The sequence below is a fragment of the Girardinichthys multiradiatus genome, chromosome 13 (assembly GCF_021462225.1).
Source record: "Girardinichthys multiradiatus isolate DD_20200921_A chromosome 13, DD_fGirMul_XY1, whole genome shotgun sequence".
Lineage (NCBI taxonomy): Eukaryota > Metazoa > Chordata > Actinopteri > Cyprinodontiformes > Goodeidae > Girardinichthys > Girardinichthys multiradiatus.
The window spans coordinates 43,653,787-43,673,966 of record NC_061806.1 but is presented as its reverse complement, the minus strand read 5'-3'; the positions used below and the strand labels follow the sequence as shown (position 1 = coordinate 43,673,966).

The following is a 20,180-nucleotide window of genomic DNA, read 5'->3' as shown; positions in this document are numbered from 1 at the left end:
TTCGTTGTCTCCAGCAGCTGGCAAGATAGAAACTTAGCAGAGATGTCAGTGGACCGGCAGAAGAGATACAGCCCCGCCCGCTCGGCTCGGTGCGCCGCTCGGTGCGCCGGTGATGAAATGATGCGCAGTCAGGTTGTCTCGTGCCTGTAGTTTGTTTCCTCACGTGCAGCTTATCAGCTGGAACGGTTCTGGATTCTGATGAGGATGAACACAGCCTGTTCTGATCCATAATAGGCAGTGATGATCATCAGCTTTCGTTCTCATCTTTCCGAGACTCGCGGTGACTCCCCTGCAGAGGCGTGCACGCGCTTGGTGGTGCTCGTGCACAGCTTCGAGCTCGTTCCTGCCACTGCGCGCTCCCGCAGAGCGATCGACGTGTCTCGTACAGATTCGGGCTGCGGTCTCACCCGCTCCTTGACTTCAAATTGGGTCCGATTTCCAGAGCTGACAAAAGGAGGAGGAGGAGGAGGAGGAACTACCGGGAAGGATCCCACTCCTGAGGCAGGAGAACTGGGAGCAGCTGGAACACGACTAGAGCTGTAAGAATGAGGGGCGGCTGGATTCTGCTGAGCCTGACTCTGAGCTCCCTCTGCGGGGCCACGGTGAGTGGGGACGGGACGAAGCGCTCTGACAGGGTCCACAGAGGTTCTGAGGTGTCTTCAGGTGCAGCTGCGGGGCTCAGAGAGACCAGTTCTGTTTAGTCCAATAGGATTCTGCAAACCGTTCATAACTTTAGACGTCGTTGCGGACAGAAACGTGTGTGTGTGTGTGTTCAGTCTGATCTTTTCACTCCCCTGAGTTTCTGCTGCTTTCACCTCTGACCTGTTGCTCTTGTTGTTTTCTGTGATGAAGATATTTCTGGCTCATTCCCAGTTCTGTCTGTGAAACGCCTCCTCCTCCTCCTCCTCCTCCTCCTGATGAAGACTGAGCTGTTCTCTGACTTGCTGCTCTGCTCCTCCACCTGTAGGAGCAGTTATCATGGTTCTGGATCTTGTGGAGGTCTCTTCCTGTTAGAAAAGAAGTCTCACCATGTGTGGTGTCAATGAGTCAGTGTCCAGAACATCAGTTAACAAGAGTCAACACTTGCCTGTACACTGGAGCTCCAGGATGTAGGTTTTGATCCAGAAAAAAGTTCACTTTTAGGAATCAACCTTGATTTCTGGAGAAACTGAAGTCCTGAACACTTGAACGGAGTCATTGGTTCCATATGCTGGCTGCTACACCATGGTCCTGTTAGGGTGCCTGCAGGACTGATTCCTATTGATGGTTTTAGCTTTTGTATTGTCATATAGTTTCTGGACAGTAGAAGTTCTCAGGAACACCACAGAATTGCAGCTGTTCTGCTCAGAAACGTGTAGCTGGCTGTGTGGTGATCCAGAACATCTCTGTTTGCTGCTGAATGTTTGATTCGGATCTTTCTGAGGAATGGAAACGAGACTCGCAGTGATTCCAGATCCTTAAATGATCTTTGTTAATGTCTCCAAATCCAGTGTTCCCCAGGCAGGAAAAACAAAGTTCCACCAGGGCAACAGAACAATGTGACCTTTAACTCGGGTTTTATAAGTGATGGATCTGATTGGACAAGAACAAGCCAATTACAGGGCAGATTGTTCAGAGTCAGAGTAGCCAATCGTTTGCAACCCAGCCTGGATGGTTTGGATCAGATGTGCATTAGAACCCTTCTGGTTCATCATCATCTCTTCCTCCCTGACAACATGCAAGCTGTCCTCATGCAGTTGTCATGTTATCATAGCTGACCTGGATTAGTCAGAACACCTGGAGCTCTGATGCTCCCAAGCTGCTTGTCGGAGCCAGGAGGAGTTTCCTGGGAGCGTGGCCGGTGTCCAGCGGTCCAATCTCTTCATGTTTGTTTTGGCATGAGTTACAGAACAACTTAAAAAGGAGTTTTGGAAACTTTTGAAAATGTTCTGCTTTCCACCTGAATCCCATTTAATCCCTCAGTCTCATACCGTACTTTTCTAAGGGGTTGGACCTCCCAGGTGTTTCAGGCAAGTAGGGGAGGGTGTGGGGGCTACAGGGTGTGGCTCTCTCACCTTTGAACTTGAAATCCTTCAGGAACTCACTTGGAACCTAAGCTGCTCTGGGAAATTCACTCACAAACATAATTATTCGGATTTTTAAAGTCAGTCAGTCATTTTCTACCACTTATTCCATAGTGAGTCGTGGGGGAGCTGGTGCCTATCTCCAGCAGTCTATGGGCGAGAGGCGGGTTACACCCTAGACAGGTCGCCAGTCCTTCGCAGGTCAACACACAAACAACCATGCACACACTCACTCACACACCTACGGGCAATTTAGATTGACCAATTAACCTAACAGGCATGTCTTTGGACTGTGGGAGGAAGCCTGAGTACCCAGTGAGAACCCACGCATGCACGGGGAGAACATGCAAACTCCATGCAGAAAGACCCCAGGCTGGGAATCGAACCCAGGATCAGCTCAGCAGAACAGGTTTCTGCAGGACAGAAAGTCTGAATCAGAAAGATTCAGTCTGGAGGAGGAAGAGACGATGAAGGCTGTCTGTTACAGGCCCAGCAGACCCGTGTTTGTCTCTGACTGTGGAACAACTGAGTGTAGTGAGGAGACTGTAGCTTGTCTGCTGCTGATTCTGCTCCTGTTTGGACCCTAACTTGCTCCTGTGTGTGTGTTGGACCAGTGATGGGATCATTAAAGATCTGGAGAGCCTCTCGCAGGATGGAAAACAGTTTTCCATTCCTACAAGGATCCAATCTCTCTTCCATCTGTTGTTTTAAATGTGCAGCTGTTTGATCTGAAGCTCCAGAATTTGGACACAAATCAGTTTTCTATAAAAATCAGGTTAACTAAAGTTCTGAGACTAATTCCCAGTACTAAGTTCACAGCTGAATGCATCTACTCATAGATTTCTGAGTGAACCTATGGAGTCAGTGAAAAGGATAGACTCCTTTCTAACAGGAAGAGACTTCCAGAAGATTCAGAACCAGGCTTAGCAAAAACAGTCATCTGTCTGATCTACACAGAAGTACTGATCTAGGAGTACTTTCTGTGTTAAGGAGTTAATGGCAGCTGTACCTCCTTTAGTGGCTTTATCTGGGAGAGCAACACAGCTAAACAGATGAGCTCTGAGCCAGGAGGAACATCTATGGGATGGAACACAGAGAACATAGTTAGTTCCTTCATTGGCTTTGTCCAGGAGAGACACTGGGTTAAACACAGGTTCAGGTTTTCACAGCTTAGAGAACATGAAGTTGGAGCTGCTGATTTCTGAAGCAGACTCAGGTTGGATTCCTTCAGTTATTTAGAGAGAGGATCAGAGAACCCTGCTCACTCAGTTTAATCTCCTCGTGTCTGATCAGCTTCAGCTGCAGCAGTGAAGATCCATGTTCAAATCCTACTTCAGGATGGAGATAAAATGTACATTCATCTGAAAGAGGTGACAGGTGGAATTAAAAACATGTTGGGTTGTTAGATGATCACAGTGATGGAAGACCAGAGGAAAACTGTAGAACAAACCATGGTTGATTGTAGGAAACATGCCACCATGATAAATCTACATTTATATGAGAAGATTGATGAAAACAGCTGTAAAACAGTCTGGAAGCTCGGTAACTTGTGCGACTGTTTGTTTCACCAACAGACACGCTGCCTCCTGCACCTCGCTACCAACATCAGAAGCAGCCGTTCCTTAAAAAGAAAGATGGTGCTGCTCCTCTGGTGTTCTGTTAGGGTTCTCATTAACGGAAATAGTTCCAGGCAATTCTCTTCCTTCAGCCAGCTGACAGGCAGTTCGCAGCAACAGGTGGCAGAGGGGGGACACTTTTCCATGCTGCATTCAGCTGGCAGTCTAAGTGGAATCGCTTTGAAAGGAAATTCAAACCTTTGGAACAGTGCTCTTAAGTCTTTGAAACACCTTCAAACCAGAAACCGGGCCGAACCTGGGTCACTATGGTGATGCTGACAGACAACATTGTTCCTGTTCGGGTCGGGACATATTTACTTGCGTCCACAAGCTGTTGGGTCCTTTCTGAGACGCTTCATGTGGACTAGAGGGATTTCATTAGTGAAGCTCTGAGAGCATGTGGCTGTAGACCAGCTCCATTCAGACAGAACCTCTGAAGAGCTCATTAATATTCACACAGAGACTTGTTTGTCCCTGGAATTGGGCCGCCTCCAGTACTCCAATACTTAATGCTGCTGCCTACAGCTACCTAACGCCAACATCTAACGGACCAGATCCATATTAATGGTCCGGATCAGGCTGAGGCCCAGCTCTGATGAAGTAACCTCTGCTTTGATTCTGTCTGGGCTTGTAGGCCAATGTGGACCTTAAGGAACTCAGTGTGGGAGGTTTGGAAAATCCAAACTCCCTCATCAGCTGCGTTTGTCTCCCTGTATCCCGCAGCTGTTTCCACAAACAAAATACTGAGCTTTGCATTTCGAAACCTGAACTCAGAGCTGAAGCCAGCACAGATTCTGGTCTAGACTCTGGTCCTGAACTCAGCTGAGCTCTCACTCCTTCTTGGAGTCCAGATGGTAATTCACTCTGCAGAGATTAGTTATTGACAGTGGTCCAAAAGATTAGAGTCTGGATTCAGTTTAAACCTGGAAGAGGTTTCAGGTTCCTCCAGGTTCCTGCTGCTCTCTGCTGTGGGTCCAGTGTTGGAAAACTGACTCTGTGTTCGGGTCAGAAACTGGTACTCCCAGTCCTGCAGCCTTTAGATGTTTCCAACACCTCAGTGTAAACGAAGCTCCTTAGCAGGTCCTTAGGTTCTGCAGAACACTTGTAGTGACCCAGCTATTTAAATACTGTGTGAAACCTGCAGTGGGACACCAGAACCTTCCCACAGAGGTGCAGACGTGATGCTTGTCAGTGAGGGTCAGTAACTCTGACAGTCTGCTGGAGGTCACTGTGTGTTGAAAGATGAGACACTGTGACCTTATTTCCTCACTGAAACCCAAATTAAACTGTTCCACAGCAACAAAGGACAGCTTCTGGATCAGAACTGCATGGGGGAGTCAAACTTTCCTTCACCTGGACTAAACTGGACCAATAGATCACCTGAAATCATCTGAATGTCTTCCTCAGTAAAATCTGATCCCAGGAATGACACAAAGTGTTGAGCTTTGTCTAACTCCCTCTCCCTCTCTACGGGGAGATGTTGTGGGAAGGAAACATGGATCACAGGCTGAAACAAAGCTCCAAGCGGGTGGATCCAGCCTCCTCTACGAGCTCCAGAAGCAGCTTGAAGAAGACGTTCAGCTTTGTGCTCTGTGGTCTGCTGTGTTACCGTCTGCAGATGATTGCCGGGTCTCTCTGTTCTCACACGTTCTGCCTGAGCTCGGCGACACTAGCACTCATCCGCCTGTTTATAGATCTGATGATGTTGAAGAAGAACCCTGGACGGTTTAACAGAATCATCAGAGCTCACCTTCTGCATGGGCCAGATGGTTCAGTTCTGGGTGATGGAGGAAAATAAGCAGAAAGGGTAATATGGGGGATCAAAGATGGTTCTGTTCATGTTCTGAAGCAAAACCATTTGTGTTGGATCTCATTACTGAACATGAGCTGACCCAACCTGACCCATCAGTAATATTTGGCAGGTGAAAACAAACTGGACTGATAATCAGTGAAGGTGGAGTCAGAGTGGCATCAGAACCAAACCGGTCCTGTTCTGTGGTGTTAGCTGTGTCAATGTTTCAGAGCTGCCCTCTGCTGATGTTGCTCTCCTCAGTCTGACTCAGAACTCCAACCTGAACGAGGAGTTAACGAGGAGTTAACGAGTCCTCGAGAGGACGGAGAACCCTCCTCACCAGAGCTGATGATCTCCTTGTTCTGTCTGCCTGAAGGGTTAGGATCATCACCATCATGTTCACAACATGATGGTGATGATCTTGATCTCCTACAGCAGCTTCTAGATTTGACTGGAGTCATTCCTCTGTTGCTCTCACAGACACACATCGACCCAGAGTGACTCAAGTCAGCTCTCTGGATTAGTCCTGAGTAATGGGATCAGAGATCACCACCTGCTGGTGCACCAACTTCCACCCTCGTCCTCTGCCAGGCACCCCTACGACCTCCCCCTCCTCCGCCTCAGACATTATTTCCTCACATAGTCTCCCGCTGACTGTCCCTGCTCCCATTAATCCTCTTATTGCTGGAATTCTGTGTGGGCTGGACCTGAACCCGAGCGGCTCCATGTTGATAATGAATGGGACAGGAGGTCACCATGGAGCTTCAGGTTGTTTCGGAAAGAATATGACCGAGGCTCTAAACAGGTAGAACAGAGTCTGGTCCTACTCACCCTCTGACATCAGAAACAATTCACTGAAGACCCTGTGCTGAGCTGATTTCAGGTCAGGGACTGATTCTGAACTAGATCCAGAGCCAGTCAGAGTTACTTTTACAGGCTTCCAGAGGGCTTCCAGAGAACCAGGGGCAGCCAGTGTCCAGCAGGTAGAGCCCCTTTTTGCTGTCTGCTCAGACATGGTGACTGTCCGTCCATCTCAGCAGGCAGCTGCTTCCTGCAGGAGATAGAAACACGCTGAGCTGCTCTGATGTTAAATAGCTGTTTTGGACTCCCTGAGATGATCCAGGTCCAGCTGCTGACCTGGAGTCTCTGCAGGCCATCAGGGTTCAGAACTGTCCATCTCAGCAGGCTTATAAGCAAAGAAGCTGTTGGCCTTACAGAATCTGGATCTGTTCTGGTCCATGAGCTCGGATCAGAGCATGTGGTGATTAAAAAGCCGGAAGCAGCATTTTCCTGCAGAGGTGAGCTTAAATGATTGGACCCGGCTGAAGATGGTTGACTCATGTCAAAGTTAAATGAAACACATCAGGATCTACACCAGCGTTCCTGACAGCACCATTAAACTTATGTTTACTTTAACTGGACCAATGGCGAGTTCTTATTCATAGGTTTATTGTAATTAATGATTCTCTGTATAACAGCAGCTTTTCAGACCAGAATACAGGGAAACAGGCCTGAACGCAGCAGACAGCTTTATTTCTGTTGGTTTTATCTAGGAGACAGCAGGCCAGTAGATCTGCATCCTACTGATATCTAACCATTTAGAGAGGGGAAGAACACAGAGACTTTAAATATCCCAGCATCAGATACAAATGTGTCTGCAGAATGAAGTAACAAGTCATTTCCATTTTAGTTTTCGTATACATGTAAGATACCCAACGGATGGAATCACGGTTCTGTTGCCTGAAAGATGTCCTTAGAGGAGGTTCTTTATTCAGATGATCAACCAGGAGCTGTCACATCTGCAGCAGCAGCACCAGGAGGAGGAGTGTGACCCTTTGGTCCTCCATGTCTGTTGACCAGTCCACCTTCGGTCTCCATGGTAACCAACTGCTTTACTGGCCAATGGGTGGTGGCAGTTTCCACCTCCTTCATTACTGCTTCACGTTTTAACAAAGCGACATCCATAGCAGAATGCAGCACAGTTAAGCTAGCTTTCAGGACCATCTGGCTGTTTGGAACGTGAAGGAGCTGGAGCAGTTTAACCTTTAGAAGACGTGGCAAGCTCATAGAGACTGATCCAAAGAGATTTCGAGCTGGAAATGCTGCAAAAAGTGCCTCTAAGAAGTACTGACTTCAGAGGGGTGAACAGCAATGCACCCAGAAATGTTCTGTTATTTTGTCCTGTTAGTTGTTTGCCTCACAATAAACAAAAATACTATTTTCAAAATTATCGGGCTTCTATTAATGAAATGCTTTAAACTCTCAAACAAAACACGGGTGTGAATACTTTTGCTAGATGCTACCTGCTGTTTGCTGCAGCTGGATCAGAACTTTAAATCAGATCAGGACCTAGCTTCAGGCCTTTATATAATCCCAGAAGGCACCTGGTTTGCTCCAATAGAATGGATCAACAGTTGGTTTTTGGTTCTCAAGTCACTTCACAGAAACGGGTCGGTGTTTGGTAACTGGAGTTCTGGTAACTGGAATGAAACAGAGGGTGAAAGCCCCGAAGTTAAACTGTTGCACAGCTGGTTCTGGTCCGTTCGGTTTTCTGTGACATCCTAACATCTCCTACGCTGTGAGTTGGCTCGATCTATGATGGCTCAGAGAAGTGAAAGCTGCTTATCTGGTACCGAGCTTCAGAGGTTCTTCTGTTTCCTGAAGCTGCAGCTCTTCATGGAGGTTTTCAAACCAAACAGTGGGAGGTATAAAGAAGAACCCGCTTAAAGAGAATGTTGGGACCCACAGCCATGGAAACATTAAAACTCCGGTACAAACTTTTCTGGAACTTTCAAAATAAATTGCATTAACCTACTTCCAGCAACTGAGGAAGGGGGGGGGGGGGAGCAGCAGACTTCCCATGATGCCACTGGGTGTATAAAAGCACCCCCCTTTCCAATGGTCCGATCTCCTCCACACGGCCGTCCAGAGGGACTGGATAGGGGAGACGAGCTCGCTAATGTCTGTCTGCTGGCAAACTGACATAAACTCTTCAACTGGATCCAAGGGTGTCATAAGATCATCGATCATATGCGCTAAGTTAATTACTGATGAGTTACTGTTGAAAGAATCCGGTATTCATTCATAAAAGGGAGATTAAGGTACAAGCGTTGCTTGACTTTCTCTCTGAGGCCTGCAGAAGCAAACTGTGTTCCAGAAACGCGGTCTCTACGAAGCCGAGTGGAGCGGTTTTTCCCAGTCTGAAAGGACGACAACAGGAGCCGCATCACCATGGTAACGTGCAGTTTGGTCTGCGGACAGAACGGGCCGCCCAGCTACAGCTCCGGATGTTAGCTGGAAGCTAACCCTTTGTTCACAGAGCTTTCTTCAAACTTCGTCGTCGCCCAGACAACTCTTCCTCAGGATGGTTCAGAGGTTAGGTTTGGGCAGAGAAAGATATTTAGATTGAAATGGTTTAAATGTTTTTCATTTTATGAAGTTTGGTTTTGTTTGTGTGTTTTTAAAGTTAAGACAAACTTTATTTAAAGGGTGATTTTAAACAGAAGATTGATCGTAACGCGCTGTTTAACCCTTTTATTATGTGTGTTTGATTCTGGTGCTAAGCTGTCAGCTTCTTTGTTAGCTTTCCCTGCTAACAGCTAAGAACACGAATATTTACCCAGAAAGGTTGTTAGTTTTCAATCCAGTAAATAATAGTCCCTAAATAGTCCCAAAATACTCCCTTAATAATATTTCTTTAAATATTATTTTAATAAATGAAGGCAGCTAATTAGACACCGTTGAGAATTATTCATCCAGAAGGTTGGTTTTATTCAGCAGATCATTCTTTAAAACATTATTTTATTAAAATAATATTTAATCTGATCTTACATTGTGAATGGTTGTCTAAACGTTTGCTGATTATTTCCTAAGTTGGTTCCAAGAATAACTTAACTTCATTTCCAGATTCTTCTAGATAATCCTTGGTTCTCAAACATAAACATTGCATGGTAATGTTGCATCACTCTTTTGGTCATAATTATCAATCATCTTTAATCAACTTGTTTATATTGTACATAGTCCGTTAGTCTTCATTATTCTTTAATTCTGCTTGGTAGTTTAGTTGGATTGTTTTAGCAAAGTAAAGAGTTTGTTGATTGAAATATGTTTGACTTTGAGTTGACTTATTTTTATTAATAAATTCTTGTATTTTAATAAATTGTGTGAATTCATTCCATATATGTGCAGAGTTTATGCTGTTCAATAATGTCAGAGCTCGTCTCACACCTTTCTATTCTGTCCTAAAACCATCACCTTACTGGGCTGGTATTCACAGGACAACCCTTAACAGACCCAAATATTATTTGATACAATATTAATATTAAATATTAAACAATATTCTCAGATTCATAATCACAAGAAGTTCTATTAAAGGGTTTTCCTGGTTCTGGATGTCGGATCGGAACATGTTTGGTTCATGTCTCATTGTTCCTCCTCCCCGTTTGACCTTCAGTATGAAGACCTTCTGTTGAATGGAGGGGGAAATACATGCAGCAAAGGTCCTGAGGTCGGGAATCAGACCCCGGACCGCTGCATCGATGACCAATGACCTCTGTATGTGGGTCTACTGCCCCAGGAAGTACTCTGTGGGTGGTTCTGAGTGTTCACAGCCTTGGAGTCAGTTTCATTAGGACACTGAGCTGCAAGCAGAGCACCTGCTCTAATGTTCACACCTTTTTAATCATTAAGTCATTTATTAACAACCATCTTCATCCTTAAACTGATTTTGCATCTGGGCACAAATACCTTCATTTATCATTAACTAATTAAATCTTTCCCAATCAGGAGCCTGGATAAAACTCCATTCACTCTAAACATTTATAAACCCAGTTTTAAACCCACAAGAAACTCTTTGTTCAGAACTGGAACTGAAACTTGAAAATTATGTTTTAATTATTTTCCCCCAAAGCAAACTAGTCAAACAAATCTGGTGCACATCCACCAGATGTGCAACCCACCCACCCATCCATCCATCCCTCCATCCTCCCATCCATCCATCATCCATCCATCATCCATCCATCCATCCACCCATCCATCCATCCATCCCTCCATCCTCCCATCCATCCATCCATCATCCATCCATCCATCCATCCCTCCATCCTTCCATCCTCCCATCCATCCATCCATCCCTCCATCCTTCCATCCATCATCCATCCATCCATCCATCCACCCATCCATCCATCCATCCTCCCATCCATCCATCCATCATCCATCCATCCATCCATCCCTCCATCCATCCATCCCTCCATCCTCCCATCCATCCATCCATCCCTCCATCCTCCCATCCATCCATCATCCATCCATCCATCATCCATCCATCCATCATCCATCCATCATCCATCCATCATCCATCCATCCATCATCCATCCACCAATCCATCCATCCATCCCTCCATCCTCCCATCCATCCATCCATCATCCATCCATCCATCCATCCCTCCATCCATCCATCCTCCCATCCATCCATCATCCATCCATCCACCCATCCATCCATCCATCCCTCCATCCTCCCATCCATCATCCATCCATCCACCCATCCATCCCTCCATCCTCCCATCCATCATCCATCCATCCCTCCATCCATCCATCCCTCCATCCTCCCATCCATCCATCCATCCATCCATCCTGCCACCCATCCATCCCTCCATCCACCCATCCATCCATCCATCCATCCTCCCATCCATCCACCCATCCATCCTTCCATCCATCCATCCATCCACCCATCCCTCCATCCATCCATCCATCCTCCCACCCATCCATCCATCCTCCCACCCATCCATCCATCCATCCATCCTCCCATCCATCCATCCATCCACCCATCCATCCCTCCATCCTCCCATCCATCCATCCATCATCCATCCATCCATCCACCCATCCATCCATCCATCCTCCCATCCATCCCTCCATCCATCCATCCATCCTCCCACCCATCCATCCATCCTCCCACCCATCCATCCATCCACCCATCCATCCTCCCATCCATCCCTCCATCCATCCATCCTCCCATCCATCCACCCATCCATCCATCCTCCCATCCATCCATCCATCCACCCACCCATCCATCCATCCATCCCTCCATCCATCCATCCTCCCATCCATCCATCCTCCCATCCATCCATCCATCCTCCCACCCACCCATCCATCCATCCATCCACCCACCCATCCATCTATCCATCCATCCATCCATCCATCCATCCTCCCATCCATCCTCCCATCCATCCATCCACCCATCCATCCATCCACCCACCCATCCATCCATCCATCCATCCATCCATCCATCATCCATCCATCCATCCCTCCATCCATCCATCCATCATCCATCCATCCATCCACCCACCCATCCTCTTGGAGACATTGTCATGGTGATGATGTTGAGTTTGTTCTCTACAGATGGTTCACCTGTAGACAGGGCTTGATGGTTTTAGACCAAGCGGAGTGACTTCATCTTCACTATCTGCTGAGACCTCCTGAGTGCTTTAAGTTCCTGTGAACTGAGTTTGGCCCAGGGTGGACAACCAGGGGTCCATCTTGACCTGAAACGGCGCAGTCAAGAGTTTAAGGCGAGAACACGTTCTTTCACTCAGTGTCTGGAAGTTTTCAGCTATAGAAACATCCAGACAGCTTTTCTTTCTCAGTGTTGTTCCTTATTAAACCTTCAGGTTCTCAGGGGTCTTTTCTCAACACAAACAGGAGGCAGATGGTTTGAAATGGATTTTTGTGGGAATATGACGTAACTCTGTTGTCTCCATTGGTTTTCCAGATCGCAGCAGCAGCCAGGACTTCCTCTCAGACAGAGGACTTGTACCTTGATGATCGTGGATCAGGAGGTTACTATCCAGTAGATGACGACGACTTTAACTCAGGCTCCGGCTCTGGTAAATCGAGAACTTTCTGTCTCTTGTGGTTCTATCTCCTCTGGTTGTGTTGTTTTAGTGATTTCATGTAGGAGTTTATCAGGTCAAGTTGAAGCCTGACACTGTATCAGGTTTCTCTGTCTTTTAGAAGATATTTAAGTTTGAGGAACCTGCTCTGACCTCTCAGGTGGAGATGAGGAGATGCTGGAAGAAACCGTGACTGTCAGTAGGATTTATATTGAGCCCAATGCAGCTGAACCTACCAAGGACTCTACCAAGTCCTTTACTCCCAGGATGGACCCCGGTGTTGAAGGAGAGGCCAGAGATGGCACACCCAGGAAGCCTTTCAGGACAGAGGTAAGAGCTGAAAACGTTTTAAATGACAGACTTAAGGAACAGAACGTGGTGTAGAGGTAGAGCTGAAACATCACATTTAGATCAAATGTTCCTCAAATGTTCCCAAACCGAAGCATATTTGTAACAGTCACTGAGGGGCCGCTGTGGTGCTGCTGAGACCTGTGGATAGGTGGTGATGTTATTAATGTTAATGCACCATGATCATGACATCACGTCATTGTTGACTCAAATGTATGGGCACACATTCCAGTCAGAAATATTTTGTGCTTGTAAACCAGACTGTGAATTAGGTTTTGTAAAAACACGCTAAGAATTTCACCTTTGCGTAGATAGGAATGTGTGTAAAACAGATTTGTTCTTGTAAAAAATAATTACACAAGTTCCTAATTTTCTTTGTTAAGGTCTGTTTACAGATACAAAACTGAAAAAAGACAGATAGTTAAATGGGCACTTAGGACATTGTAGAATCCTCCATTTAGAGATATCTTGTTATAGGTAACCATTTCTGCTTGAACTGATCAGATCTTAGTTGTAGTTGAGCCATTAGGGCCTCCAGTTCATACACCTCCCTCAGCTTCTGTTTCCATTCTGCCAACGTAGGTGGCTGTGAACTCCTCCATTTAATCCTTATCAATTTCCGAGAAGTCATCAAGACTATATGTAACAAATACTTTTGGTCTCTGGTGTATATGCCTTCAGGTATTAGGTCTAAAAGAAACTGACTTGGAGTAAATTCTAAATCAATTTCCAGAACTTTATGGATTTCATTCTTTACTCCCTTCCACAAATTAAGTATCTTTGGGCAGTCCCAGAATATGTGTGAATAATCACCTACCATTCCACATTCTCTCCAGCAAAACATCGGATCCGGACTATCTACAAACCTGGAGACCGCCACAGGTGTCCTAAATGCCTGGTCTTCGTCTTCCAATCAAACTCTTTCTATAGGTTATTATTTATTCCCTTATGACATCCAATGCACATGGTTTCCCATTCCCCATCCTCAATCCTATTTAACTCCAACTCCCATTTATTCTTAATATCTGGAGTACTGTCTGGTATATCTTTCAACAGGTTTCTATATATATGAGAAACACACTTTTTATTGGGAAGCTGAAGTTTAATTATATTAATAAAGTAGCTCTCTGCATTTGTTGGGACATTTTTTAATATATTCCAATTATCATGATGTGTGATATAGTGTCTAATTGAACATATCACTTTGAGGTATAGAGAATCTGTCTTGGAGGTAAAAATCTTTAGGTTTCTTCCTGCCCATCTCTTTAAGGTGATATCTGTTGTTGAGGGAATGAAGGCCTGTGAGAGGGCAGCTGTCCCTCTAATTCTCTTTAGGACTGTAGACCACGCATTTAAAGTGTGTTTCACCCATACATTTTTTATATCCAATTTTCTCTGAGACTGCTTGCTCAAAAACACCAGAACGGGTAGCGATATATTTGGCAATGAATTCTTTCCTATAATTATCATTATTAATCCAAGCTACCACTGCCGTCAGTTGCGCCGCCCACCAATAATATTTTATGTTAGGGAGGCCAAGTCCACCTCTATTCTTGCCAAGTACAAGTGTTTTAAGTCTCACATGAGGCCTCTTATTTTGCCATACAAATCTTGATATAAGCTTGTCTAACTTATTGAAGGCTGATGTTGGGATCCCAACTGGAACCGATTGGAACAGATACAGGAGTCTAGGGAGTAGATTCATATTTACAGCCTCTACTCATGGTGATTGACTGAGCTTCTACTGTAACTAACTCTATGTGCTCTCTTTCAGACTCTAACCTTGAAAACTGGCTCAGAGTTTATCTGTTCTTTCTTTCTAGATGAAACGACTAAAGGAGCTACATCCATTAACATTTACTTTTCCTTCCCATAGAAAGTACTCCTGGATCAGTGCTTCTTTGTTCTCTTTGTGTCTCTGCTCTGTTCTCTCTAACCTCCAGTCGGTCGTGGCAGATGGCCGCTCACACTGAGCTTGGTTCTGGTTCTGCTGGAGGTTTCTTCCTGTTAAAAGGGAGTTTTTCCTCTCCACTGTCGCTACATGCATGCTCAGTATGAGGGATTGCTGCAAAGTCAACACCAGTGACTGTCCACTGTCTCTACATGCTCATCCAGGAGGAGTGAATGCTGCAAGTCACTGACTGGATGCAATCTGCTGGGTTTCCTTAGATAGAAAAACTTTTTATCCAATTTGAATAAATAACTGAATCTGACTGAACTGTTCAATGATTACGATTAATTAGAATGTATGAACCTGACTGTTGTGAAGAACCTTGAGACGACATGTGTTGTGAATTGGTGCTATATAAATAAAACTGAATTAAATTGAATTGAATTACTCTCCCAAACAGAGATAATGGTAGCATATGCCTTCTTGCCAGGTCCTTTCTAAGTATATCAAATATTTTGTTATAGTTTGCTTGGTATAATTGTGTTAGATGGGGAGTAAGTGTGATTCCCAAATATCTGAATTCCTGTTTACATCTACGAAACGACACCAACTCATCAATCTGACTAGGCCATACCCCAGCCACCATCATCGCCTCTGATTTACTAGGATTAACTTTATATCCCGGTACTAAGCCATATTCATTTAGATTTTCTAGGACGGCTGGGATTGAGTGGATGGGGGTTTAATAATATGTCGTCCACGTATAGAGCTATTTTATGTTGGTTTCCACCCTTGTCTTTTATTCCTTGTATCATGGGGTTGCTTCTAATCATTTCCTCAAGTCGTTCAATGCTAAGAGTGAACCGGGCTGGTGAAAGTGCGTCCCCTTGTCTCGTCCTTCGGAGCATTTGGAGCTTTGTCCATTAACTCTAACTCTTGACCGTGGGTTTAAATAAAACATTTTAATCCAACTCTAAAACGTTTCATTAAATTCCATATAAGCCAGTGTTTGCTCCATGAATTTCCAGTCCAGCCTATCAAATGGTGATTTTCATTTGACTTTGAATTTTGATTGTCTGGTGTATGAATGGTGCTAAGGCTGGGAGCTCATCACAAAGATGGAAACACTGAAAAAGCTGTTTAGCCGTTATAAGAAGGGTTCCTTTGCTTTAATGCTGGTAAAGGTTTTTCCACTGATCATTATCAAAGGTACAAATACATTTTAACATGCATTATTTTAAGATAATGTAAATAAAAAGTGATATTGTTTGTTTTTACAAAATCGTCACTGCTGTTTTTAAGGGAAGTCTGACTTTTTGGCCGAAGGAAAATAATTTTAAACCCAAATCTTCCCAGGGTGTGAATAATTTGGGTTTAGCTGTATATAAACAGTTCCCAGGCTAATCCATATAGTCATGCTGTTTGTCCCTCTCTTCCTCCCTTCCTTCCACAGACTCCAGTTCCAGTCACAGAAGATCTGCAGAGGAGCCAGTTAACCAGTACAACCGAATTGTCTGGTTCTCCGCTGGAACCCATTGACGTTCGGACTGACAGCCTGTTCCAGAGGACAGAGGTGTTGGCAGGTTGGTGTTTTCTGTTGTGTGGATGTGTATCAGAAGATCTGCAGGTATATCAGGGGTTCAAGTAAAACAAACTCTGGACTGGTCCTTCAGCTGATGGTTATTTGTAGATTTAACCTGCACCTCTTTTCAGGTTCTCCAGCTGTGACCATGAGCTGACAGTTTCACCCGTCCTGTTGGTTGCTGCTGAGCTGCAGGATGGACCAACTGAGCCAGAGTACATCAGAACAGCTGAGATGTTTTGTGGGACTATGATGGGATCTTTTAGACCCTCAGATATTCCAGAGGACACCTAGATGTGTTCAGGAGTTCTGACAGTGTAACTGATTCTAACAAATCCTGATCGATTCTTAGATGGGCCCTCAGATGTTCTGATGAACTCTGTGCAGGCTGGAAGATGATTTCCAGTAGACTGTATCTCTGAGGAACCATTAGAAATCAGCACCACCATGGAGGACTGGGTCAGCAGGCTTGGTTCTGCATTCTGACTGGTCCAGATGTGAAGTCTCCATTGCTGAGAACCAACTGCTGTATAACTAATTGACACCAGTTGAAACTCTGACCTTTGTCTCTCTCTCAGCTGTTATTGCAGGCGGCGTGATTGGTTTCCTGTTTGCCATCTTCCTCATCCTCCTGCTGGTTTACAGAATGAGGAAGAAGGACGAAGGCAGCTATGACCTGGGACAGAGGAAACCTTCAGGAGCAGCCTATCAGAAGGCTCCAACCAAGGAGTTTTATGCATAAAGTCTCGCCGTCTGTCGTGATGAAGCCATTGCAAGAACCCGTCGGACCCACAGTCCAACTCTTCAAACAGGAAACGTTTCACTGAAGCTGCTCAGAGGAGAACTTTTCCTAGAGAACTTTGTTTTTTCATCTAAGGCCAGACTTTCTGTCTCCTTGTGGAGTTAACCTGTTTGTGTTTTAGTATGTCTAAAGATGTGTCACCTTCATGTTCTTCACCTTCGTGCTGTTTCTCCTCTAGGTTAAAGTTCCCTTTCCGTTCTCACATCAGATCTCAGTCCGACCCATCAGCCTCCAAGTGTTCAACTCAGTTTGGTTCCTTATGCCGCTGCGGTTGGATCTCTGCACAGCTAGTGTAAAATCAGAACCATTTAGAGCCATGTGCAGTTCTAAGTCCAGAATCAGAACCAGTAAGAATCTTCTACAACTAAACTGGGTCCTGGTTCTGCCTCCCAGCTGTTCTGTAACAGGATTACAGGTGTTGGACAATGAAACTGAAACACCTGGTTTTAGACCACAATAATTTATCAGTATGGTGTAGGGCCTCCTTTTGCAGCCAATACAGCATCAATTCATCTTGGGAATGACATATACAAGTCCTGCACAGTGGTCAGAGGGATTTTAAGCCATTCTTCTTGCAGGATAGTGGCCAGGTCACTACGTGATACTGGTGGAGGAATACGTTTCCTGACTCGCTCCTCCAAAACACCCCAAAGTGGTTCAATAATATTTAGATCTGGTGACTGTGCAGGCCATGGGAGATGTTCAACTTCACTTTCATGTTCATCAAACCAATCTTTCACCAGTCTTGCTGTGTGTATTGGTGCATTGTCATCCTGATACACGGCACCGCCTTCAGGATACAATGTTTGAACCATTGGATGCACATGGTCCTCCAGAATAGTACGGTAGTCCTTGGCAGTGACGCGCCCATCTAGCACAAGTATTGGGCCAATGGAATGCCATGATATGGCAGCCCATACCATCACTGATTCACCCCCATGCTTCACTCTGGGCATGCAACAGTCTGGGTGGTACGCTTCTTTGGGGCTTCTCCACACCGTAACTCTCCTGGATGTGGGGAAAACAGTAAAGGTGGACTCATCAGAGAACAATACATGTTTCACATTGTCCACAGTCCAAGATTTGCACTCCTTGCACCATTGAAACCGACGTTTGGCATTGGCATGAGTGACCAAAGGTTTGGCTATAGCAGCCCGGCCGTGTATATTGACCCTGTGGAGCTCCTGACGGACAGTTCTGGTGGAAACAGGAGAGTTGAGGTGCACATTTAATTCTGCCGTGATTTGGGCAGCCGTGGTTTTATGTTTTTTGGATACAATCCAGGTTAGCACCAGAACATCCCTTTTAGACAGCTTCCTCTTGTGTCCACAGTTAATCCTGTTGGATGTGGTTGGTCCTTCTTGGTGGTATGCTGACATTACCCTGGATACCGTGGCTCTTGATACATCACAAAGACTTGTTGTCTTGGTCACAGATGCGCCAGCAAGACGTGCACCAACAATTTGTCCTCTTTTGAACTCTGGTATGTCACCCATAATGTTGTGTGCATTTCAATATTTTGAGCAAAACTGTGCTCTTACCCTGCTAATTGAACCTTCACACTCTGCTCTTACTGGTGCAATGTTCAATCAATGAAGACTGGCTACCAGGCTGGTCCAGTTTAGCCATGAAACCTCCCACACTAAAATGACAGGTGTTTCAGTTTCATTGTCCGACCCCTGTAGATCTCTGCACTAATCATTATCAGTCCTGTTGTAGAACCTGACAACACACACACTCACGTGTTTGTTATTTAGTCTCTTCTCTTGGTTCCATCTCATAGAGTTCTGAGCTTTGAGTCCAGTTGTTGCTTGTGTGTGTGAAGATATATAAATGTATATTCACAAACGTCAGAAACCTTCAAAGTGCCTACATGTGTCCGTGCTCGGAGCGAGTCACAGATCCCTGGAACGTTTTTCGTCTTATTAAGCTGACGATATTGTCCGTATAATTTGAACCAACACTACTGAATAAAGTTTGTGGCCTAAAATCCATCTTTTTCTCCCAGTCTAAGTCCTTCTCTCTGCATCTCAGCTCATTGATTCACTCCAGCTTTAATTTGGAGCTCTGTCTTGATCGGATATTCCAGTTACAGAAGGAAGGTGTCATCAAAGCAAGGAGGTTGTCCAGGATCGGCCAATATTTGGATCCTTCACTCAACCAGGGGTTTCTGCTCCTTGCCATCTACACAACCTCATGGTAGCTGCGAGCCTCAGAGGGTTATGGACTTCCTAAAACCAACCACCAGCAGCAAGTGGTTTGCTCACAGGGCCCCAAATCATCATCAAAATTCCCAAGAGTTCCCTACCTTCAGCTTTTACAGGGTGTATTTATTGAGATTTATGTGAAACTCTTGACCAATCCGATGTACCATTTACATTTACGTACATGTTCTGGCACACACAACACTGGACACTTAGCAGTGGTTGCAGGATATCAAAACCGACCTGCTAACAGTCCCATTACTCTTATCACTCCCGTCATTCCAAGGCTGGATGGGACAGCAGTTTCCCATTTTAGGCCAAACAAGGTTCAACATGGGCCTCTTTCCAGGAACATGCTCTCTCAGGTCAAGAACGCCCTTCAACAAAATAACTTGCTTCTACAGTGCAACAGTACAGTTGATCACAGTCTCAGGTGGTTTTCACACCTAGTAGTGCAGTAGATGCAATACGTTTGGAGTTTTTGCATTCTGCCGGTTTGAGTTTGCTTTTAGAATACAGTTTGTCAAACAAACCGGACCTTTTGAATCATGTATTCCCCTCTTCTGACGGTGCCAAGAATGGGTTCCTTTTTGTCTCTTGAAGCCACTTTTCAGCTGGTTGTGTATTTTTATACATTGTTGGCAGAGTTTTTATTTTCACCTTTGTCTACTAATATAAAAACTTCATTCTTCTGGGAAGTACTTATGAGCGATCTTGATCTACTTTTAGAACCTTTAACTTCTCCTTCCACATGTGACAATGATCCATTTCTTCTGGCAGTCTTGCTCCAAGGATGTTATTTTCCGTTGTATTTATCCACAAGGCCCTGCGCTGTGGTCCACTTCGGACCAAGACTTACATTTTTACATGTATTGGAAATAGATTCACACCTCCCCAAATGAACTGGACTTCCAGAACTAACAAGCTGCCCCCTCAGAGATTCGGTCCTTGGGCCTCAACGACCGGGGTCCCTAAATTGGTTCAGATGTTTTTCATCTGTCT

General features: G+C 45.1%; 1 protein-coding gene across 1 annotated transcript; it reads left to right on the top strand.

Moving 5' to 3' along the window:
• Nucleotides 1–383: 383 nt before the first annotated feature.
• sdc2 (syndecan 2) lies at nucleotides 384–17,361 on the top strand. Its single transcript, XM_047384756.1, has 5 exons — nucleotides 384–602; nucleotides 12,231–12,345; nucleotides 12,512–12,681; nucleotides 16,044–16,173; nucleotides 16,751–17,361. Exons 1-5 carry the CDS (start codon nucleotides 546–548, stop codon nucleotides 16,912–16,914), a joined length of 636 nt encoding a protein of 211 aa, XP_047240712.1. The 5' UTR covers nucleotides 384–545; the 3' UTR covers nucleotides 16,915–17,361.
• Nucleotides 17,362–20,180: the final 2,819 nt, after the last annotated feature.

Bases quoted from the DNA above. Each gene is read 5' to 3' on its own strand.
- sdc2 (XM_047384756.1), top strand. From the start codon at position 546: ATGAGGGGCGGCTGGATTCTGCTGAGCCTGACTCTGAGCTCCCTCTGC. The intron at 12,346-12,511 runs GTAAATCGAGAA...CTGACCTCTCAG, and splicing joins TAACTCAGGCTCCGGCTCTG to GTGGAGATGAGGAGATGCTG. The intron at 12,682-16,043 runs GTAAGAGCTGAA...TTCCTTCCACAG, and splicing joins GGAAGCCTTTCAGGACAGAG to ACTCCAGTTCCAGTCACAGA.